The sequence below is a fragment of the Nestor notabilis genome, unplaced genomic scaffold (genome assembly GCF_000696875.1).
Source record: "Nestor notabilis isolate BGI_N333 unplaced genomic scaffold, ASM69687v1 scaffold9768, whole genome shotgun sequence".
Classification (NCBI taxonomy): domain Eukaryota; kingdom Metazoa; phylum Chordata; class Aves; order Psittaciformes; family Psittacidae; genus Nestor; species Nestor notabilis.
In genome coordinates this window covers 13,211-38,583 of record NW_009939870.1, presented here as the reverse complement: position 1 = coordinate 38,583, position 25,373 = coordinate 13,211, and the positions used below count along the sequence as shown (strand labels likewise).

At 37.3% G+C, this 25,373-nt stretch overlaps 1 protein-coding gene across 1 annotated transcript; it reads right to left on the bottom strand.

The window, feature by feature from the left end:
- Nucleotides 1-290: 290 nt before the first annotated feature.
- Nucleotides 291-25,136, bottom strand: UBE2K (ubiquitin-conjugating enzyme E2K). The gene is made up of 7 exons (XM_010020095.1): nt 25,044-25,136; nt 22,005-22,098; nt 17,065-17,123; nt 14,644-14,726; nt 4,276-4,375; nt 892-1,020; nt 291-561 (listed from the first exon to the last, which is right to left on the bottom strand). Exons 1-7 carry the CDS (start codon nt 25,134-25,136, stop codon nt 487-489), a joined length of 633 nt encoding a protein of 210 aa, XP_010018397.1. The 3' UTR covers nt 291-486.
- Between the last annotated feature and the right edge of the window lie 237 nt (nt 25,137-25,373).

Sequence of the window (25,373 nt, the reverse complement as noted above, 5' to 3'; positions counted from 1 at the left end):
TAATATGTCTATTAAGTACAAGCATGCAAATATAGGTCAATCCACAGGCACATAGGATCCATGTTAAAAACAGTAAGATAGCTGTGATGAGTGGCACCAACAATTTTGATGACTAACACTCAAAAATGTTGCTTTCTGAATTACTAAATCAAAATCCTGAAGCAAGTTCCTGCTAGTCTTCGTCACACTGCTAAACACTAAAGTAGGCATGTTTTTTTTCCCATTATCTTAGCTGAGCTCAAAGAATTTTTATAATATTTAGTAAGAAAAAAAATTAAAGTATTTCCCCTTTTTAAATTTACACAGACGTTTAATTAGCTTTATTTACAGAGCGTTTTTTTCAGTCTCCAATAGTGCCTAGATAGCATCATCAGGTAAGAGTGCCAGTTTTAAAAGAGAATCTATATAGAATCCTAAAAATAACAGATGGTGATGCTCCTCCAGAAGGGGCAAGCTGGACTACTGAAGCAGCTCTCTCTACATGGCTCAGTTACTCAGGAGTAATTCTGTTGCAGTCTCTACATCCCATGATTTTGAAGACAAGGCCACTATTACTGCATTCTGCAATGAGAAAGAAAAAAAGGCAGTAACATTTTCAGTGTGTGAACCTGCAGCTCTGAGAAGTGGAATGAAAAGTTCACAGATTAATCAAAACACATTAGTTTACCATTTGTTAAATCCTAAGAGTTTACAGAAAACTGTTCCAAAAAGGCAGGTGTAGCTCATGAGATTGTTAACAATGTTGTATTTCAAACTTCTGATTCTTAAAAATAATTAACATTAGGGTCATGGACACAGCAAGTCTACTTCAGTATACTAACGACATCCTGTATTTGAACACATGTAATTGCCCTGCCCCTACTTAAAAATATGAAAGTTATATATACTTACCCTATCGAAGCCCATAGCACAAAGGTTTTCTATTTTTTTGGTGTATTCTGGACTAGAAACTGGTGCTCCAGCATACACATGTGCCCAAAGTCGAGCTGTCTGTTTAAACATTTCTGGATTTTGTTTGTACTACACAAAAGAGAGAGGGGAGGAGAAGGGGAAAGTTAAATCAACACAGCAATCCAACCAAAAAGCAAGATGATATGGCAGATTCCAATCCATCATTCTTTCTACAACATCGTCAAGTGTTTCACACTGATCAAACTGCTAGTTTTGAGATGAAATCTGGAGGTGAGGTTTACACATAGGGTAAACCTAAGCAAGCACTTCATTTAATGCATTTGGCTTTAGGTTAAATTACGTACGATGGGTGTTCTATATGTATAAGCACATACTGCTCTCAACTGCACTGATCAGAAGTAGCTATATTTAGCACAGCTACTGAAAATTTATATTCAGTGTGGTAGAGCAAAAATTATCCCTATGCTAATATCTCCTGAACGTACATATGCGTACTACTCTGAAGTATGTCTGTAATCACTTCAAATACGCCTGGTTTTATACACTGCAAGTAGGTCTGCAGTTTTTCCAGCAGGGCTGACATTTTACTACCAGGCTTCCTCCTGCAAGTAAGGATATTGTACATGGCAAAAGAAGGGCTGAAAAACACGTGAGCACATGCAAAAAAGCCAGGAAGCTGTAACTCTTTTCATGTAAGCTATTAATTAGTGGGAAAAAAACATCATGAAGGGGATGTAAATCCTATTTTACACCAATCTCTTCACTAACAAGTTTTCTAATAAACAACAGAATGAACTTCATCACACAATTTTCAGAACTCAAAAGCCAAGAAAGTGGGTCATCTGTCATAAATTGTACTCAGAAAAGCAGCCACGCACATCAACTACACTGCACTGTGTGCTTTGTACACCTCCCACTCATTCTGCTCCACATGAAATAATCTGCATATTTACTATCTGGCTATTAATAGCATTAAAACAAACATGGGAGACAATCTATTGTTGGAAATAACTCGCTGTGTTGCAAATACAGTGGTCTGTAATAAATGTCTTTGGTTGTAATGACTAGAAAAGAGGAAAGATTAAGTTATGCATTAGTAGCATCCTGAAGTACTATGTTCTGCTCTTAAGAGATCTTCCCCCAATTACTTTTTTTATACGTATCTGAGAACACTGCCAAGCCTAGAAAGCAACTAACTGAAGTGCAAAGGATTAGTCATAACTGCATAACTGCATTTTATTCAGAACCAGCTTCCAGTGTCCTATAAATAAAATTCCTTTACTTAGGTATCCATAAATACTCTAGCTTCTCACTGAATTGAGAAAAGCCTAAAGGCACCTCTTACTGATGTCTCTATATCAGGAATCTGAGGCAATTAATGCTGCTGTACTGAAAAAAACCCCAGAAACTAGTTGAAGTAGTTCTGACAACAGACAGCTGGTGTCTGAAAATATTGCCGGTATTCCAACAGGAGTTCTCCCTGGGATTCAGCTCAAGACCTTGTAGAACACTGCCATTTACCTGGGCAGCTTAGCAGTCTAACACACAGTTTAGTAAATAAACATAATGAAAAATGAGTGTGGACGATAACAAGAACAATCTTGTGAATTTTTGGTTTTGGAGAAAAAAAAAAAAAAACCAAACAAACCCCAACCAACAAAAACCCTGACCAAACTAAAAAAGACCCCAGCACCAAATAAAACACAGGAAGGAACTGGGTATTTACCACCACATCTCTCAAAGATGTTATAATCACTTTTTATTTACACAGACATGCTTGTAACTCAAGGCCAAGCATAAGTATAGTTTCCACGCAGGTAACTGCAGGGAACAAGGAGAAACTGAATCCTCCCCACATCAGCCATGCCACAGTCCCACTGGACACATCCCCACAAGCACCTGAGGACGCAGCCTGGAAAACTGCTCTTCTGAATCTAAGAAGTTTCATGAAGTTTTCTGCCTAAGAACATACTCTTTCCAGCCCAAAAGCTTCTACAAGTCTGTTAGGATCCCCACACGAAATGCCACCATTGGGGTCAGAATGGAAAACACTATTCTTGTTCTTTGAAAAAAGGAAAAAGTGTGTTTGTTTAATAAAGAGAGGCTGACAGCACAGGCACACATCCAGCAAGAAAGAACAGTGCAGGGACATGCCTGGTGGCCTCGCTGGCCTCTGCAACAATCCTCCCTGTGCAGAGGAATTCAGTCTGACAGAACTGTTCAGGGACATTTGTTCAGAGCAGCCTGAGAAGCAATGAGGAATCCCACAAGCGCATCTTCTGTACTACTGAGTGTAGTAGCAGCAAACAGCTCTCCCCATCCAGTGGTACAAGGGGCTACCTGTGATCTCCAAGTTTCCCTCCAAATCCTGTCAGGTTTGATAAGTTGCTAATTTACCACCCTACACGGATTTTAGAGGGAAGGAGTGCACGCTTCACCATCCCATCTTGGAAGGTCCTGACTTACAGCAGACACAGATGAGACTGATGCTGGAAGAACCTTGCAATTGCTTTGTTCTTCCGTTACACCCTCGTACCAGCCTGTGGGGAAGCCAGGCCTTCTCTCTCTCTCCGCAGAGTAAAAAGGAAAACACCACACGCATTCTTTGGACTTTGTTGAAAATTGTCAGACTATTAAGTTATGGAATGACTATTGCCAACTTTCGACAACACTTTAAACAGAATGACATCAGTCTTGGTATAGTATCAGATCCAACTGACAGCTTATTGGTATTTGTAAGTTACTGCTACTGTCTGAAAAGTAACAAACTCTGTCGATTACAGAATTCTACTAAAGCAAATTCAACCAGTGACTAATCCAGTTATTCCAAGTACTTACAAAGGCAAAAATACATAGAATGCTTCATTCAGATAAATTGTTCCTCAGGATTAAACGTAACAGTAATTCACCTGAAGTCACTATTCAAAAAATTTTGTCATAAAATAAACAAAATGCTGAACTATATTCATATTCATGGAGAAAAGGAGCTACATATGAAGCCAAATCCAATGAATCCTGCCAAGTTAGAACTCTAAACCAATACAACATTGTTTTTCTTATACTAGAAGCCTTAGATTTTAAAAGCCAAGTTATACTGGAATTCTGGTATGCTGTTATCTTCTGACATTTCTGACAAGCTAAATAAAGAAAATGAACAAAATAACTCTCCCAAGACTGGAAAGTAACTGCTACTTACACTGGAATCCAAAGAGTAAAAACATGCCCTAATAACTCACACTTACTTTAAGGCAAGTTTTCAATAAGTTTTTTAAAAATCTTTCTCTCCCCCAAGGTTTTGGACCTAATCTGAGTTAGCAAAGGTTACAGAAGTGTTACAAATTCACAATCAACTGAGTATCTTACCTGGTTTGCCACTACTGCATCTTGTGGATCATCTGGTTCTGCAGCTGCCAACAATGCTTGCAGCGATAACAACACTGTTCTTAGAGTCATTGCTGCTGCCCTAAAATTAAACATTTGAAAATGACTTTACCGAATCCCATGCTTGTACTCACCTTTGCTGCTGTACGAGCATCATAGAAGGTACGAGGACATGTACATCTTTTAAGTCTAAGAATCAGAATTTTAAACTGTTGCATCTTAGAGGTATTAGAATACCCTTCTATATATTTAAATAGGGTTTTATATGTGGACTTTCTTATTAACATCGCTTTCTTAAGCTTTTGGAAAATAAAGTCCTTGACCTACAGATTTGACCATGCCCACTTAACAGAATTCAATTAATCTGAAAAATAAAAATGCCACTTTGAAGTTTGTGTCATCCTTCATTACTTCCAGTAACGGCACCCTCTGTAAGGTCTAGGTACTGAGCTGGTAGCCCCCGTGTGCTCCCTCTGCTGGCGCTCTGCATAGCAAAACAGCACATACAGAACTAGTGACCTGTATTTAAACACTTGTAACAGATTAGGAATTTTATACATTAGGCATCTTTAGCAGTGCATCAGTTTTAATATGACATTTTGCAAGAAAATGTTAACAATTTACATAGTGAATTAATACTATAGTAATAAAAAGGTCTGTGTATTACAGAATGTGCAACTGAAAATATTATCTGTTTCCTCTCATTTCAACCTGACATGACTGTCAGAAGCAAGAAAACATTCTGTAGTCACCATGGTGCTGTAAAGTCACTCTTTTGTCCCTGTGAAAGAACGCTGTTGAAGGTAGCACAGATCTAGAGTCAGAGCTTCTATGGTTCTAAGTTCTCATAAATAATCTTGACCTCAAAGCATATTTATAATAAGAGACTTCAATGATTTAGTAAGGGAAACCAAATATGCTCATAAAAATCAATAAACACTCAGAAAAGTATAAAATTGTTACACATTGTAAATTTGGAAAGAGTAACTTTTTAAATACACAGTTAGGTTTTGGTCATGAATGCTATCTCTGATCTATCATTTCACCATGGTACATAATGGAAGCCAAATAAGGACCCCACAGAATCCGTGGAAGTTCGGTATTTCAGCTGATGTGAAGTGTTAAGCAGGCTCCTAATTGCTGTGGCAAAGACAGAGACACATGCTCAAACCAATACACAAAACTGCTTAATCTCCCTTAAGAACTAGTAGAGAGGTAAGTGGGGAAAAATGTGCCATCTTGGATTTGAGTGAAATTGTTACGGCACACGAAACGTCAGAGGCAAGTTATGAAACACAGGCATCCAATTTCTTACAGGCAAACTGCTCCATTTTCAATCAACACACAATAGTTTCTTCCTTTTAGAATACTGAAAGTAAATGCAGACAGTCTGCTGGAAGAGTCTGACCTGATAGTCCAAATACTTAGGAAACAGTTTTCAAATCTATTCCCAGTCTCAGGTTTCAGAAATCTATGTATTTCCCAGTACTTGGGAACCAGTATTGAGGTACTCCAGCAGTGTACACCGATGAACAGAGAACAGACGCTGGTAAAATGCTTGAGGTACCTTCGTGACACCCAAGTATTATATTCCTAGATCACAGAATCACAGAACAGGTTGAGCTGGAAGGGACCTTTCACATTTAGTTCCAACCACTCTGCCATGGGCAGGGACCCCTTCCACTAGACGAGGTTGCTCCAAGCCCTGTCTGAGCTGGCCTTGAACACTGCCAGGGATGAGGCAACCACAGGTTCTCTGGGCAAGCTGTGCCAGCGCCTCAGCACCCTCACAGGGAAGAATTTTTCCTAGCATCTCTGATATTTCTAATATTTCTATTCTAGCATTTCTAATTTCTAATATTTCCTAATATCTAATTTCCTAATTTCTAATACTCCCTAATATCTCTAATATCTCTAACATCTCTAACATTTCCTAATTTCTGAAATCTACATCTATCCTCTTTCGGTTTAAAGCCACTAACCCATGTCCCATAGCTACATGCCCCTCTAAAAAGTCTCTCTCCAGATTTCTTGTAGGCCCTCTTTAGATACTGGAAGCTGCTCTAAGGTCTCCCCTAAGCCTTCTCCACGCTGAACAATCCCAACTCTCTCAGACTGTTTTCATGGAGAGGTGCTCCAGCCCTTTGGTCATCTTTGTTGTTTACATTTACAGCTCTCCTGCTATGACACAAGCCATTCAAACATAGCATTCTTCCCTTATTGTTTCTAATTCTAGAAGATTTTTCCTAGAAACTTTTTTTTTCTTTTAGTTTGATAATCACCACTGAGCTTGCACAGTGCAGTGTTCTACATAAGAACACAAGTGAGAAACATCCCAAGTGACAGAGATTTTAATTAGAGCATATTGTCTCATTCCAACTGCCGCATCAGCTTGAAGTCCCTCAAGCTGAACTTTGCAGACTTAAATCTTAAAAAAAAGCCCTCGTGCTTTTAGATCCAAATTCTGACAAATCACAAAACCCTAACAACATATAATTATCTTTTTTCCAATGCTATTCCTTAGTAACTAAACTTTTATTTTCTTCCCAGAATTTCAGATTCTCTTCCAGTTAAATTTAAGTACTTCATAGTCCAAGCTGAATGCTTCTTTCAGGCCAAAGAATGTTTCTTTAAATTACCAACAAAGCTGGGGATTAACTAGTAAGATTTAATCTGATAAAGAACACCTGGTTACTGAAACATGTCCTCAGTTGCATTACAAGAGCCCAGCTAACATAGTAAACTCAATAGTACAAAGCGTCTTGATCAAGTTGGAATCACACCCCCAAAATCCTCAGTGAAAGAACACAAATATTTTTCTTTACATGTAGCTATGCTATTTTACTGTTATAAGTTCCTGTTCTTTGTGATGCCTACTTGTTTATACTGTCTTGAAATTAATCTATTCAATGTACACATTACTTCATTCACAGTGATATCTGCTAGAAATAAATCTACGTAATGCAACAGGTTGACTATTCCAGCATTCAGGCATCACTGAATGCTGAGTCTTTCAGTCCTTATTAGTCTTGAATGGATGTAACTGGTTTTATTTTTATGCAGTGAATTTCAGGAACTACCACATCCACCACACACACACACACTATAAAATCTAAAGTTTTTTCTCAGTTAAATATTTTAATTACACTATTTAGTGTAGTTTAAAAAAAGACAGACTTAACATGAAGTACCTATCAACTGTAACTGATACTACAGCTACTTTCACCAAATAAAAGGTGTTCTGCATCTGCCTTTACAGAAATCCTTCTATTCTAGACACCTGAAAATACTGCCATTATTTCAAGTAGAGAAGACACAAAACGGGTCACAGCCAGTTGTGCCACTTTTACTTCCATTTGCATTCCAATTGCATTCCACGCAATTTACTTCCATTCACACTGTACCTTCTAGGAGTGGAAAGTATACCTTGGTGAGCAGGGAGCATTACTAAGGACCAAAGGTGCCATGGATGCCCAGAACAAGGGCATCCTCGTTCCGCTGTGCCTGCACCAGCCATCTCTGGCTTTCAAGACTGCTAGGCCCCTTCAGTCTTTTCTCATTTGTTATGTTTGTAGATTTTTATATAAAGCATACTGAGACTTGAACTTCTGTTCTGACATTCCAATTTCAAAGTAAGTAATAAAAATAAATACCTCATCCATTTGGATATACAGATGGATACACGCTCAGAACTCAAACTCTGAAGTAATAACTTTATAGACAAGACTAGTTCAGCTACGTATGAAAAAAGGTTTAAAAACGTAGCTTACAACTTATTTTCAAGTCTCATGTCTCAAAATGACTTTCACATCTCATGCATAAGAAAGTCTTCATTGGACACAAATGTTTAAAGAAGTATCCTTAAAAGAAAACCTGTTACTGCTTCAGCTGCTCGTATTAAATAGAAAAAAATCAAAGTTTGTGATTAACGGTAGTGAAAATCTGACGTATTTTGTGTAACTATTGTATACTCATGTAACATTTCCTATATTTAGGACACCAATTAGCTTTCTTGATCAAAGTAAGAAAGAAAGGCTTGTTATTTTCTATGTAGCTTTGTCTTAATTGTTCAGACATAAATTAAGATTCTCTGAAGAAACTGGAGGGGCATCTAAAAATAGATTCTCACTTCCCAATTACCTTAGAAAGCTCTTCTTCCTTCCCATTATCTTGTTTTGACAGAATAAAATGAATGGAGATGACTGCCCAGAACTACACTTACAGACACTAGTAAGGTAGGGCCTGTTCCTCATTAGCAAAGAGCACAGTCAATTCTCATCATCAGTTCTGGAGCAAAATCTATGCCAACAGTGGCACAAAACTAGAAAACCAATCACACACATCCCACACACCACCCGCAAGAGCTAGAGAAGAATGTGTTGCAAAAAAAGTTGTATTTTCCTTAAAACAAGCTTCCGGTGGAAAGATACAGGTCTTCTGCATTTTCCAGTGCTTGTCAAGGGTTTCTTTTTCTAGAATAGAATCCTGAAAAAACCAAAAAGATTTCCAACTTTTCTTACATTTGAAGTTTACTTCTTGGTGTGGGTTTCTGAGAAACATCTCATGGAGTTCAAGCAATTCCCTTTGCTAACTCAAGCTAGCTCCAGACTTGGGTCTTAGGTTTTTTCTCTCCTCTGTGCCAAAGGCAAGGTCTTTATCATTCCTGACAGATTTCTGTCTAATCTGTTCTTAACTGGAGCCTCACAAGTTTCTTCGAAAATCTATTTTAATGCTTCACCATGCTTGATATTCTGCATGCTAAAATGGCCTTCCAATCTTTCATTATATGTCATATTTGCTTAGATCATATTTGCTTTTTACTTTACTCTGGATTTTTCGTATGGTTCCCTTTCTTGGAATACAATGCTCAAAGTGGGTATATGACTGTAATGGAAGCCTGACCAATGGCCCATAAAAAACCAGGCATCTTATATCATGAGTTCCACAGGTAGAACTTCCAACATCCCAGCATCCTATCTGCCTTGCATGTGACATTACATTGCCTTTGTCCCATGACATTAATGGTTCCTGCTTTCTCCTAAAGTTTCCAATAACCCTTAACTTCCACTCCCATCCCAAAATGCTGCTTAGCTACTATGCAGGCTTGCAAGTTTAGTATCTCCAAAATGGGAGGAAAGGCCAGTAACATCTATCAGTGAGATGCACAAAGCTCCCTACAGGGAAGCACTGTCCCTCTGAGAACACACGTATTTTGTTCACTCACTACCAAAAAAAAAAAAAAAAAAAAAAAGAAAAATTGTATCTTGGGGCATTTCCATTAAAAAAGAGCACCCCTAGTTTGGGTGAATATAGTGATATTAAAAAGCACAGTAAGCCAGCTGTGCCCAGCATGCCTGAGGTAAGAAATCTCTTACCTTTTGATGAGCTGAAAGAGTCCTAAGAGGATTATGAAACACTGCCAGTTTCTCTTCCTCATTTTTAAAGGGTAAGTAATTTTCCATTTAGGAAGTTTTTACTTATGTTCTGTACATTCCTCCCTGGACACAATCTCTGGTTACTCTGAGAGGTAACCCAGCAGAACACATGAACAGCTGCAGCCAGCAGATTGCTGCCCCACTCTGTCAACCAAACATGGCTACTGGCAACGTTTATTATTATTTAAAAAAATAACCTGCTATATTTATTCCATTTGTGAAATAACCAAGTTTGTTAATCCAAAAGAAAAGCTCTGGGAACTTGTACCAAGGGCTTATGGAATCTGGAAGGAGGGAAGAAATGAATAAGGCCTTTGAGTGGAAACCCATTGTATAGTCACTATTTACAGGAGAAATACAAGACTGGGCACCCGTTAGGGAAAGAAAAAATAGAGAATAATAGAATAGCTTTGACGTAGTGCAAGGGCAAAAAGCCTGCCTGCTTGCTGAATAGTTCCCTCAAACAATGTTAATATTCTCAGCACTTTGCTCAGAGCTGTAAGGAGGCTCAGTGCTCCTCAAACACCCTGAACAAAACCTGGCAGTTTTAGGTGTCACCATATATAAATGAGTCCAAGAAGATTATTACTACAAGCTGGCTATTGCTCATGTATCTATTAAAACTGTATCATCTCTTACAGTAATGATTTCTGCATCTCAACAAATACGGAGTGTGAATCCTCCAGTAAAGCCACTATGAAATATTCTGATTACTCATTTTTATTTCAACTGTCAAACCCAGAACAGCCAAGAGGTTTTTGTAGCCATACAGGCAGCCACAACACATTCACTTGATAATCACTGCTCAAAGGATTTATGCAGAGCAGCTTTCAAGTAATTTAGCTACTGGGTTTCAATGAACAGTGTTAGATACATTTTATATTTGAGAATAAAACACTGAGATAGAATACTAGCCTGGAAGATAAATATAGGCCACAGTAAGTGAAACCACATAACAAAAGTCAGATCAGATCAGAATAAACAGTATTCCTTTTACAAAATCATACACCTATTTTAATTCTACCAGTAAGTAGTAGCTGCTTTGCAAAGAAACTGGTGTAACAGGTATTTACAAATCTAAACATGATGAAAATCCACAGCTGCAAAGAATTTCAGCATCAAGCTTATACTGTGGAGAAAGGATTTCATTGAACTCGTTAAAAATCATTTAAAGACAATACTTTGCAAACTGATAAAACCTCCTGCCAATATGCAGAAGAATACCTCAACTATGCTCAATAGAAAATCATTATCATAGAATAGATGAGTAGCAAAGAGACTTTTTTTAACTATACAAACACAATAAAGTTTGTGTATTCACCATAAATAAATATTTTATTAGTTTACTTACTCTAAGAAACCCTATGAAGTCCCATATGCCCAAATTCTGTCCTCCAACTCCCACTGACCTCACTGAAAAACACGGCTATGCACTGGAATTTGAGACTTACATTTCAACACAGTAACAAGAGCAGCATTATTCAGTTAAGAGCATTACAAGTCAATGAAGTGGCACTTCAGAAACAGAGCTTGTTATTAAAAGATTTGGCAAGACAGACTGTGGAACTAAATATATTTTCTAGAACACAGCCATCAGAGTATTTTGGAATTTCGTTTGTCCCATTTACCTTTGAATACCTGTGAAATCAATTAAATATGAAATTATCAAGGTTGGGCAGACGTTGCTCGAGTTTGTTTGCTTTCTAATGAAAGTATCATTTTATTCAAGCCATTGTTATACATGCAGAAATCTTAAACACGGTGATATGTGCATTTCTCAGTTAAATAACTAAAACAGCATATACTGAAGAACAATAAGCAATTACTTTTAATAATATTAACCATTTATATGGGTTAGGAAGTTTTAGGAAGCTAACCAGAGGGGAAAAAAAACCCCAACAAAACAACAACAACAACAAAAAAAGTCTTCCCTATCACAACACTGAAATCCTTCAAACAAGAAAGGAGGCAGCCACAAGTTTCCTCTATTCCAAAGGACCAGAGGCCTTGACAAGCACTTCAACAATGCTAGAGTAATTTTCATTAACCATTTCATGATTAAGAAACAAAACTTAGAAAGAGCACCACTAGAAAGTGAAGGGATCACTACATTAAGAATTACAGAATTAAGCCTCCTCCTATAATACATTAAGAACTAAGAAATAAGCCTCCTGTTCACCAAGTTCTGTGAAATTCTTTCCTTAGTGCTTCCACGTGAAGAAAGTGTTTCAAAGGAAGAGTTTAAAAATACATACATGGCATAATATTGGTGCTCCCTGTGCCAGCCAGTTTAAATACACAGAAGGCAAGTTCTTGCTCCAATACTCCTATTTCATCTACATCTTGGTGAAAGAAGATGAATGTCTTCTGTGATTTGGCTTCCCTTCCACCCCACCCCCATCAGGCAGAACTGAAACACAGATTAAGTTTTCTGTGCAAGACCCAACTTTCAAAGACTACAAGAACACAAGTCAAATCCTCTCTCCTATTCTTCCTTTCCAAATCTCGATAGTTTTGACAAGAAAAAAACCCAAACAATCAGCTGAAGCTCGTGATTTTAGCTCTTTGTTGCCTTCTGGTATTTTTAGCTGAACCAGCCACTGAAAAGGCCAGAAACTTTCCTCTTAAAGCTATTAACTACTTCACCCTTAAAGCAGCAGGTTTGGGTTAAGATTGAATTTTGTGAGACTGTCACAAAATGTCACAATGTTTGGCAATTCTGAAAAGACAACAGAAAACCTGTTCCAGAGCTGGAAAGAAAAATGCGGTCTCCTGAATCCCACTCCTTTGCTACATAAGCAAGATTATCTATCCTTCTCCACAGAAAACACTAACTGGGGAATGTATTAAAGTAATACCAAGATAACAAGAAAATGTGAAAGGAAAAAAAAAAGCCATTAATTCAGTTTTAATTCACAATCTGTAAATGACCTAAATAAGCATGACTTCTGCTACGGACTGTCTTTCCTCAAAGCTTCCAGGGAAAAAATGTTAAATAAGTGTTGTTTTTGAGAAACATGATGTTTAGGGGCTTCAATATGGAAAGATTAGCCTTGGAGATACGTGTTGAAAGTCATATTCCTTGATACTGTTAGTAAATCATATAGACAGTGCATAAAGGAGTACCAAAAGACGGAAGAAAAAACAAAACAAATCCTGAGCTTAAAAACTTTGGATAAATTCTTCCTACGACAGTATTAACGACACCAAGAGGGAGTTCCATGTTAACCATCTTCGCTTCCAGAAATAAAGAATTTTGCCTCCCCATACGCTCACTACATAAACCTTGTCTCAAGTTAAGTAAGCCTAGCTGGGAAAGCAGGTTTATGTGCTATAGGGCAAATTAGTGAAGCGATCCCCATTAAAAACACCCTCCAAAATCTGTTTTGCTAAACACAAAAAAAAACCCCCACAAAACAAACAAAACCCACCAAAAAACCAACCCACACAAAAAACAAAACAAAACAAAACCCCACCAAAAAAACAACAAAAAAACCCCACCCAAAACAAAAACAAAAAAACCCACCTAAGACAACCCGAGCCCAAAGGAACAAAAATAAAAACAATCCCAACACACAAACCAACCAGCCAACCTCATGCCCTTTCACCCTCAGCTCTTTCATGCCCATCTGGTGTATTGTTCAATTTCTCAGGAAACTCTAACTTGCACAGCTAAAGAGTCATTAATCGCCAGTATAATTACAGGGTGGTATGAATAACTAGGTACAGGCACTGGCTTTACTGATAGGAAAATTATACCATGTATCACGGCGCTTATGTTGAAAGATTCTACTGCCTCAAAGAACATCAAGTGCTCTGAGACTGTAAGAAAAAATTCACAGTTCCAGAAACGAAAAAGACAACATGATCATTATTTCATTTTAGTAATTTATAGTTTCTTGAGCCATATGATTTGCATAATCTTCTCACTGTAAAAGATGAATATGCTCAATGTGCAACCTTCAAGACCTCAACTCAAGCGTTCTGCTCTTTCAAACCCAACTGACTTCTGCCTGGAGAACAGCAGTCTTGATGAAGTTGTTGACTTTAAGAACATTGGAAGCTTGTACAGATTAGATACTATCTGCTGGGGAATTACAGTCCTATTCTTCTGGGGCAGACATGGAGGAAAATAACAAAGCTTATTCCATTCATGTCAGGTATCATGTCTATCATACAATTGGTACAAATGATCTTCAAACCACATGAAATGTATTACTTGGTAAAACAAATGAACAATGAGTTCAGCTGTTACAGGTTGCACACTCACAGGTCTATTCCACAGACTTGGGCCACTAACGCTTTTTCAGTAACATTAATCAAACACAAACGGTTTACAGAGGTACAAATCATCAATATTATCAACAATGAGACAGAATCAGTACAGTCAGTCTCTTCTCCCTTTCCAATTGCTGACCTGTTACCTTTTATACTCCCAGACTTACTTCATATATTGTTTTAGCTCTACCAGAACTAATTTTTATTTGAAGTAGAAGCCAAGAATCAGAGTGAAGATAAGCACTTGGGTTTTTTTCTGCTTACACTTCAGGAGGCTGAAAGGACAAAATTTAGGAGGCAATAGATAGTTCTCTTCCATTAACAAATGCTAACTAAAAATTTTAATACCTACAAACCCACCCAAAACATCAACAACAATGAAACATTCACCATAACCCTCGTGTAAAATTTTTTGGAAAAGCTGTCTGTGCATATAATATCTACTTAGTGCTTTCCAAATTAGCACCCAATCATTTCATTTGCATCTTTTCAACTTACAATACTGTACCGAAGTATTGTAAGGTTTAAGGACATCTCAAATTACAAATGCAAAGTGAAAAGCAACATGAGCTGTTGCCGCCTACCCAGGACACCAGTGTATTTGATTCTGCACATTTAAATCCATATGGAATCTTACCATTGATCTTTCAGAATATCCAAACAAATGGCCCCAGTGACTGAGCTAATATTAGGATGCCATATTTTGGTGATAAACCGCACCTAGGAGATAATTTTTAGAAACAAAACCAGTTATTAAATGCCATATATTAAGTAAACATTTTAAATAAGATAAAAAAATACTAATTTAGGAAATATCAAGCTAAAACCAGAACTCAAGACGTGATACAACTTATTTCAGGAGGCTTCAAGTTTGCAAGGCTGTTTGTTAGACAGAGCCTTGCTTTACTCAAGAACAGAACTTGACAGAGGACACCAAACTCACCCCTAACTGCCTTCTCATACGCTGTCACATGTGCATATCCTGCATCACACAAAGCCTGATACCTTGGTGGGTGCTACTACTTCTACAACCATCCAGCCTCATTACCCATATGCAGAAAGCTTTTCAAGAAACCAGAACTTAACTAGATTACAATTCTTTTACTTAACTGTTGAAAGAATCTAGTCTCAGCATGCATTCATTGATCCTGTCCATATTTTTACACTAAAATAAAGTGTATTCATGCTCACAAAGCACTAATAAAATCAGTTTGGGTTGAGTTTTTTTCTTTTGTTTGGGGGTTTGTTTGTTTAGGTTTTGGTTTTTTATTTTTTAAAGATGCTAAGAAAGTTAGGAGCAACATTTTCTTCTGAAAGTCTCAAAACCCAAGGCTGTCCTCTGAAAGGCTTATATATATATATGCCTTTAGATATTTCTCCTTCATTTTCTTCAAAGCCCTTATTTCAGGTTGCACTTTAACTACCTTCTAGTGACTCTGACCTGTCTCTCTCATCTCTACCTCTTTACCCCAAACTCCTTTTATATGTCACTTTCAACTTTTGCCCTTGATCTGCAACCAAATCAGTGCAGAGAACATGTTATTTTTCAGACACTACAGCAAAAGACTGTACATACAGGGATATAGTAACATCAGTGCAATCATGGTCTATAAATAGGTAAGACCATAACAGTTCTGCTTTCCAGGACAGAAAATAAGAGATCATGTCAGCTGAGCCACTTATTAACTAGCTCAACTCTCTAAATCACTTTGAAAATGTAAAAAGCCATATAAATACTAGGTAATTTCTCACAGTGAATGACTGCTAACAATGGCTGTCAAAGCACATACTGAACAAGATAAAGAAATCTTTTAGATGAAAGGCAGGGCTAGACCCAAGCAAAAAGGCCTCCCATTCAAGACTACAGATTCCAGAATAAGCGCTACTATGCTACAGTGCACTGAGCTGCTTAGAAGCTGCCTAAAAACTTTGGAAATGGAAGCCAGCAAGCCCTAAAGCAGCAATTTAAAACCACGGTACGTAGACTCATCTTTCAGTGTCTGCGACCCATTTCAGCTCTCCTTATTTTAGCTCTCGACAGAACACATGCAGATGAAAGAACTGAAACCAACAGACATTTCATTAAGATTTTCTGTGTCTTTCACTCCAGCCTCAAGGAAATCATTCAAAGGACAAGAGCCAAGGAGCTACAGGCACCTCTCCCTTCCTCCTCTTCCCCAGTTCCCTCCAAGTATTACACATCACGGTGAAAATTATCAATATCTAGGACATGTTCTTAGTTCAAAGACACCTTTCAGACAAACAGAAAACCAATCAAGAAACTGAGTCAGACAACTCAGGAGTCTGCCAATATGTCAGAAACCACTGAAGAAAGAACTAAATCGGGGCACAGAAATGCACAGTTACAGCTGCACATGGCTGGGGAGAACACTTATTCAGATTGATCCATTTAGGAGGGAAGTGGAATTGCAAATTTAAAGTGCTAGAAAAATAAAGTTGAAAGGGCAGGAAGTTGCAAAAAAGTATGAGTGACTTTACCACACTAATTCCTCTGTCTCTCATCCATGTGCATGTTTTATGCATTCCCTCAACAAAGTTGCAGTAAGGCCACTATATCTCTGTTGGGTCTTCAAGTCACACAGCTGTGGACCTCGCTATTTAATTACTAGTAGAAACGTGGGTAGGTTAGACCCAAGACTCTTGGAGCCCAAGAAATTAAAAGAATCAGTAATTATCTACGACAGCATTTCTTCAATGATGGGGGCGGGAGGGGAAAAGGAGAAGGATAGTCATACTCTCTACATCAAGTAAAACTACCTGAAAACTAAGAAATTACATGAGGGTCAATAATAAGGTACAAGCTCCTCCCCAGAATTTGCCCATTTGTACTTCAAGGAATAACGTGAGTGGATTTCTGATTGGATGTAGTTATGTATCCTGCATTATTTCTTCCTAAATATGTCAGCTCCAGTGCCTGTCTGGAGGAGAACTAAAAAAATACAGATGGGTGCTACAAAGAGACTACACACACAAGCAAATATACAAGAATACTCAAAGTTGTTAGCTGAATTACATATCCAAAAACTGTTTACAGTACCTTAGGAGGATTAAATGGATACGTTTCTGGAATTTTTATCTCTAATTGATACCTTCCACCTGCAAAAGAACAAGTTAGAAATCAAAACAAAAGAACATAACAATAAAGCTTACATTTCTAAATGGACAGGTTTTCAAGTAATTCAAATTTACTCGGATGCATTAGCTAGAAGATACTTCTAAATTCCATATATTTTATAAACAAATGCATTTAAGTCAATATAATAAAGTAATATTTGCTTATGCAAATCAGAATCTGTATTTCTTATGTATAATTAATGTGTATATTCTCCTGTAGCTTCTAATTTCTAATGTTGTAATTTCCATGCTCCATTTTAGTAATATACCAAAATATGAACCAAGTATCCCCCAAACAGATATAACAATAGGCCACAGGAACCTTCAGGCTGAACATGAGGTATTACATTATTTTGACTCGTTTCCGATACCTTATGCCAATAAATCTTCTTCAAATTACACCTGAAATTACAGTTGAAAAGAACTGTGTTTCATTTTAAGCTTTCTAGAACTCGAGAATGTTCAACTAAGTCATTTAAGAAAAGCTCCCACAACTTGGGGGGAAAAAAAAAAAACAGGAAGAAAAAAACAAACCAACTAACCAGAGGCACCAATGTTACTTCCACTATGTTCTATATTATTGTCTGAAGTAGTAACTTCTGTTCCAATTCAGCAAATGCTTTGACACACTAGTACTGACAAGACAGTTTGCAGGATTACAGCATGCAATAAAGGATAGTATGAGCTTGGCAGACAGAACCACATTCTACTGCCCTTTCCTAAACATTTCTCAGTTTTCTCTCCCTGTTATAGTATCATTACTTATGTCTATTTCAACTATAGTTTTGTTAACATTCAATTTTACTATCAATGCTTTCATCTTATACAGCAATCTCAGACTGCCTGTCCACTGAAGATCATTTGCCAGGCAGCAGTTTAATGACAAAAAGAACAGAGCATAACAAAACATACACACCAATTTAGACATTTAGTTTTTATAAAACCTGAAAGTATTTCTCCTCATTTGCTATTCTTTCAGAAAGAAACCTTTTAATACGCTTTGTTACAATCCATGAATTTCCTTGAAGTATCTGCAAACTCTTTCCTTTGGGATTTCAAGAGTGATTTACTCTGTTGCAAATCACTGTATTCAAAACCAGCTCTCAAGCAGCCCCAATACAGGCTGCAAGATTCACATGCAAGCAAAACAAGAAACAAACAAACAAAAAAAACCAACCCACAAACAAACAAAAAACCACACCCTCAAAGGAATACTCTGAACAGTTATAGTCTATGCCACCTTCTTATCTGTGCCAAAATGCAGTTCAGCAGCTAACACCACCTCTCACATTTAAGATGTAATCGGTCTAATATACTGCACCTGAAACTGGTTAATATCAGTTTGGTATTTTTACACTCTTGAGAATATTTAACAGAAAATACAACGGAAGAAAGCCCAATAAATATAGAATTATAAGAGTTAAGGTCTAACCTGATCACTATTCAGCCAACAATTTTTTCCACCTGGAATGTACAAGTCTAAAAGATTTTAAAATTGCAGGGACCAATGAATTGGTAATATTATTTATACAATATTGTTGTCGTGCAGCGAAGTTTACGGTTAAAAATACAGGCTTGAAGACTTAGACTGAACAACTCTGGATATTAATTTCCTGAATACTACATTTAGAAAGCAAGTTACTAACACACTGCCTTCTGCATGCCAATATTTCTGCAGAATTTTTTTAACAAGGAGTATGCATATGTGTGGCTCTTCCATAGCTATTTAATACTTGAGATTGAATTAAACAGTAATGGCAGAACATTCATTCTGTACTCCTACTGGAGCACACATCTCACAATAGAGTCAGGGTATTTCTTCATGAAAAACAGTTAAAACGTGCCCTATTACAAATTTTGCAGTTACTGTGGCTCACATGCAAGTTTGGCTTGAAATCAATACCATGGTTATACAAGGTTCGAAAAACAAGTAATAAAAATCTATCTATTGAAAAGCTCTTGAATCAAGTAAAACCCAGCAGCCATTAATCTAGACTTTCAAAGGTCCTCACTCCAAACATGTATGTTTTAATGTGGGATGCAAACATGTTTCAATTGAAGTTGTCTTGCAAAAATACTCTGATAATTGATCAATATGAGTTGATACAACTGACAGAAAAATAAAAGCTGCACAATTTGCCAACAACAGATGCCATTCTTCCTCTCAGTCATGCTTAACCAATGTCCTGACATCACCTATAAAGAACTTTGCAACAGCAGCTTGTTTTCAGATACCCTACAAACTGTGGTCACTTCACAATGGTCCTAGAATTCCCTCCTGTATCATAGAATTATCTGACCTGAACTACCACATTAATTAGCTTTCCTTCATAAAGTACTTCTTGCTGTGTCATTGTTCAGACCACAGATGACAGGGATCAGCCAGTAATATGGAGCATGCATTACTGCATTAGTCATAAAATGTAAACTGCATGCACTCGCAAGCCTTTCATAATTACATCAGGGAATAAATGCATAAAATTATGTTACAGGAATATTAATGTTCCACTGTAAATTATTCAAGTGCCAGGAAACACCAGGAACTGAGCTGCCAGTAACTTTCATTTTGCTCCTTGGTGCATATGCCCTCCAGATTAAAGTAAGCATACAATCACACTATTTTTCCATGAGATCCCTGCCATAATCAGAATACATGATAGTTTTAGCCCCCCAAAAGGGCTATTTACTATATTCTCATCATTAAATATGCTCATACATAGGTAAGTATGCACACTTGCATTTCACATCAACAAATTCCACACTGAACACATAATGCTGATTTTCATTAGCAGGATATGCTGAATACGTGAATACACAGTGCTTGGCCTTTGAAATTTTGGTCTGGCCGAATTATCCAGCATCACACAGAACCCAGTCCTGCAGACAGGCAGAAATCATTTTTTTTACCCTCTTCATGAACTTTTGTGACAGATGAACACATCTTTCATTTCAAATAACTCCCAATGCATGTTAAAAAAAAAAAAAAAAAAAAATTCCATTTTATTAGCCAAGGTAATGTGACCTGGAGGGGGAAAAAAAAAAAAAAAAAAGAAAAAAAAAAAAAAAAAAAAGGAAACAAGCCATGACAAACCAACTCAGCCAAGGAGGATTAACTCTGAATGGGAAAAAAACAAACACAACCCCCCAAAACACCCCCCTCCCTGCACCATTCAGATGTTTCCTGGTTTCCAATTACTTATTTTGCAACATCTTAACATCTGTATGTAAGACTTGGTTTTACAAGACCAACTATATTTGCAACAGAACTATTACACTAATACAGAATGGTCCACGCTCAAATAGGTCACAAGCATGACTACATATTTTAGGTACACAGCATACTTTTAAATTGATGGCACATATTATAACCAGAAGAAATTATCATCTTTCAAGACAACATTTTCTCTCAACTAAATACTAGCAGCTGATGAGATGAGGATAGAGGAGGGAGTGGAAGGGATGGGAGGCAGGGGGAGAAAACTGCCATTATATGCTAAACAGCAGAGAAACTCTGAGACTCAAGTTCTGGAGGAGAGCATCCTTACCATTACAGATGCTCCTTCTTTGCTGTTCTCTCCCTTCCAGGCTCATTTCCTTTCTCCTCAACTTCTAACACCATCTACCCATCCCAATTTGGTCAACCTCTGCTAGGCCATTTCCTCACCCTTTATCTGCTATGGGTCCCAGCAGGGGAGACCGGGTGGTGGGAAACTCTCCCTGTTCCCAAGTCCAATGCTGGTGCACCAGCACCTCCTAGCCTGGAGAAGCACTCACAAGGGCTGTCCTCCTGAGTGAAGATGCAACAACTAGACTTCCATCAGCAGCCACCAAACGCATATACTCCTGTATCTATAGGCATAGGTCTGGTTTCTGGAGAATACTCAAGTCCCACTCTTAGCTCCAAGGCATGGAGCAACGAGAGCAACTGAAAACTTGGAAAATTGCTTTAATTTCCAACAAAACAATTTATTTGCTTGTAACATTCCTCGAGACTTTTTTTTAACTGGAAGTTCAAATTCAGGTTGAAGTAGGTACCTGGCATGGAAAATCTGAATAAAACATTAAAAAAAAATTATAGAGAGAAAATTTACAACCCAAAACCCTCATTTATCATCAAGGAACTTAAATAGAAGGTGTGCCTGCCAGGTCTATTATACACAAACAGGAAGTTTACAGGTACCAGCACTATTGAGTAATTTAGTACCTCTAATGAAGTCTGCTATATTAGCTACTGGGTAAAACTTCTACATGTAGTAAGTTATTTCGCTTTTTTTCAGACTGAAGAGATGCATCATACCAGCTTTAATAAACGAGAAAGTCAGGTGCGCTTTTTGAAAACATGAATTCTACTTTAGAGCCTCTCACTCCAGTATAAGTTAAGTATTGGGACCCATGGATGCATGAGATAAATCCCAAATTCAACTTGCAATGGCATCACTCCTTGAGACAGAAAAATGCAGCATGTTTTTGAATGACCACTACATAAGATCACAGAAATACACGTACAATTAGATTGCGTTCTGAAGTTCAGTTTCTTGATGCTTCGTGGCTAAGAACGGTCATGTCAAGACAGTAAACAAACAACTAAAGTCAGAATTATACCAATCACTGCACAGCTTATACGTGTAAATTAACTTTTGATATGGGATAGTCTATCCTACTGTAGAACAGATCTGCCCTCAGGCAAGACAGAAGGTGAACTGAAATATTTTTCAAGCTTAAAATCTGTATTTTTTTTTTTTAAATCAGACTATGTTAAAACACGCAGCTCTACATTTTTATGTCATAAATTTTACAAATAAAGCATCTCAAGACACATGATTTGAAGTGTATAATGATTGCATACACAAAAACATTACTTGCCTTCATATGGTGTGTCCGGAGGTCCTGCTATTTCTCCTCTTAATTCTGTAAAATTCTCATCTACAAGATCTACTTTAATTTGATTTTTGCTCGTCTTAAAAATAAACAGAGAAACAAAGAATCATAAGTAAGCATTTTACATACAGATTTTCCCCAAAATATGGTATTTTAGATTTTTAGAATAGTATTTTTTAAAAAATATATCTATATAAAAAAATTAAGAATTTAAAAATGTAGTAACCTAAATAGCTATATTGCAGTTAGAAATTTACTTCATTAAAAACAGACTATTTGTGAAGCAGTAGAAATTTCAGTATTATTTACACTATCACTACAATAAGCAAAGCAACCCAACAATATAATATCTACTACTATAGTTTTAAGCTCATTGCATTTTAAGACAACTGTGATCTTTCCAATCAGCTATTAATTCTACACATCTTAAACTACAGAATTAAACTGACCGAGTTACACATGGGCTTTTTTTTGTTTAGAGCAATTTTATTAATAATTGACATGATTGTCAGTTTCACTGGAATACGGAAAGATTTCCCCAAATGGAGTGTTGTTATTTTTAAACAATACAATGATCTAAACAGAATACTGTAGTCTTGCTCAAGATCATGTTTATCTTTAATATTTGGGCGTAAGGTACAATGTATTTATACACTTGCATTTCATTGTCACCTCCTCAACATTTTCACACCCCATACCAACTTGCCTACAAAATAAAAACACTGTGTTTTGATACTGAAAAAAACCATATGTTTTCCAGAAGCTGATTCTCAGAAGTGTTCAGCCAGAGCTACTCGTTCCACTGAATCTGCTTTCCAGATCCAGTGAGCAGCGTTAGCGGAATTCATACAAATCTTCCAGCCAGTATCATTTTTGGGGGGATCCAAAGCAGAATCTCCTTTCATAAAGATATACCATGAAGTTTTTAAGAGGTAAGTAATTACTAGTTTGTCCATTCTGCTGCTTCTGTGTACCATGCTCAGTGACTGCAATGCAGATTTCACAAATCCACTGTTATTTTTTCCAAAAACTCAAGGCATCTTCCCAGATCCTTTAAAATTGTTCCAACTAGTTCTACACCAAAAAGCCCCGCGCAGCTGTGCTGCTCTTCTCCCTCAGAATAAACCTGACTGCTGACTGCTATGAGAAAAGAGTTAAGCCAGGTAAAGCTGATGGCTGCCATCAATGGGTTCTTGGATCTACCAGCTATGTGAACCATCAAGGATGCAGAATTCACTGAATAACAGCTGTGAGATTATCCGTATTTCCTTCCTGTAAATATTCTATAGATTCAGTCCCCCCAACCAAAGAGGAGGCTCATCTGACAAGAGATGTTCACAGATACAAAGAAAAACCAAAATTTAATTTTCACCATGTAAAAGACCCTAATTAAAAGTTTTACTACACTAATCCAATGGTGATTTGGGAGCTTTTTACATCTATAGTTACACATATTTGTTTTTAAAACTTGACTAAAAAGCCTTCAACCCCCACAAATGAGGCAGCACTTGCAACTGCACAGTTGAGTCTAAGTACTGCACTTCAAAAAACAGATTCGAAGCATGCACTTCCAAAATCAAAAGCCAATTAAATACTAAATGTAGTAGTAGATTTACTAATTTGTATCTATAAACTGGCCTTTTATTTAAAGCTTAGCATCAAATCTTGTGTTGTCTTTCATGACCTTAGCTAAGACATCAAAGAAAGGAAGTTATAGGAACTGATGAAATTATGTTTCTAAACATATTTTCGATTTATTTTCTTTCCTGCTACTGTTCATGTTAAGTTGCCTGACCAGAAAGCAACTGAAGAGTTTTCTTTCAAAGCTTTGTTTCCATAATACTGAGCAGCAGCAGGACAGATTGTCCCAGCAAGACAGCTCTCCCCAAGAGCCGGGTACTAAAAGAAACTCCCTCTCTGAATTCAAACTCAATCACAAGCAATCACATTCCTCTTGCAAGCTTTCCAATCACTCTTTCAAGTTCTTTGCTCTTACTATTCCAACTGGCAGCTCATTCCACAGCCTCACAATTGTTAAACCTATCCAGGTTCTCCTGCTCTCCCCCTGTCAACATCAGCTGGTAGGCTCAAAGTTGCCAGCAGTTCTTGTTCTTTGCAAGTAAACCTGAAACTTTTCATCTTCGGGACTGAAGCAATAGCAAAAGGGATAAATTTCAAGGATACAATCTATGGTTAACCCATGCTGCAGCTTGCTTAATTTTCTGCTTCGCATTTTACTTTTTTTCAGTGCCCTGCACACTGCTATAACAGCTTGGATAGTCACCTTCATATTCAATTTCAATCAGTATTACACTAGCTGTTTTTCCACAACAAATCCTTTGTGACTTCATAAATTTGGTGAAAAACAAACAAACAAACCCACTATTGCTAAACTCAGTTTCTTTCAAGAGTCAATGATTCTGGTTCTACTATTTGAGACAACTGATTTTATTACTACAGCGGTAGCTATCCCCCATACCTTTATCTGCTTTGCACAGAACCTTTAGGAAAAATGGCAGGCTATATTACACTGTTTCAGTGTAAGGATTAACTTAATTTTGCTTAAATTCTACCATGCCTTCTATATAACAAACGCAGTTTTTCATTTACGCAACTCAAGAACCTTTTTCGTGCTATTCTGATAGACTTTTTGAGGCGCAACTAGCTTGACCTTGCCAATTCCTGCTTTTTCCCTCATCCCTGGAGCAGTAACTAATATTTAACTGTACTGAAGTGAGTATTCATACAACTAAATATGGAGTATTTTCCTACAATATTTTCCCTTAATAAGGATAACACAGGATAAAATCACTTCGTTTTAGCAGCTCGAACAGAATAAATGCCTAGCCTCCACCATAATCATCTGAGCTGTCTCTAAATGTTACCAACAGCACAGTACTCCAGAAGTGCGTCTCTGACACCAATGATCTCAGCACAGAACTTATTTATCAACCTGTGATCTCACAAAACAAGTTCATTTTCCAGAAGCAGCTCTTCTACAAAGACCTCAAAATGCTTCCATACTAAGTCTGAAATATCATCACCTCCTGTTGATTCAATAACAATTTGGCGACTAGACCACTGGGCTAGCAATTCCTGAAATACGAGCCATGCCATCGCTAGCAGCATTTCTTTCCGTAATCTCAGAGTTAGAATTCTGTAACAATACAATTCCCACTGATATTTCTTGCCAACATGAAAACACTCAACCAACACCAAAATAAACCCATACTTTTCTAGGAATCTACAGGCTCAACACTGTGCCAGCAGAACTTCCATCATCACACCTGAAAATTCTTTTGATCAAGAGTGGGGGGGGAAAAAAAAAAAAAAAAAAAAAAAGAGAAAGGAGTG

What these genes read in the sequence shown, in the direction of transcription:
- UBE2K (XM_010020095.1), bottom strand. Translation starts at nt 25,136, where the DNA reads ATGGCATGGCTCGTATTTCAGGAATTGCTAGCCCAGTGGTCTAGTCGC. An exon ending in GATATTCTGAAAGATCAATG is followed by an intron (nt 4,376 to 14,643) that starts GTAAGATTCCAT and finishes GTTTAATTTTAG; the next exon opens with GGCAGCAGCAATGACTCTAA. An exon ending in GTGCTATGGGCTTCGATAGG is followed by an intron (nt 562 to 891) that starts GTAAGTATATAT and finishes TTCTCATTGCAG; the next exon opens with AATGCAGTAATAGTGGCCTT.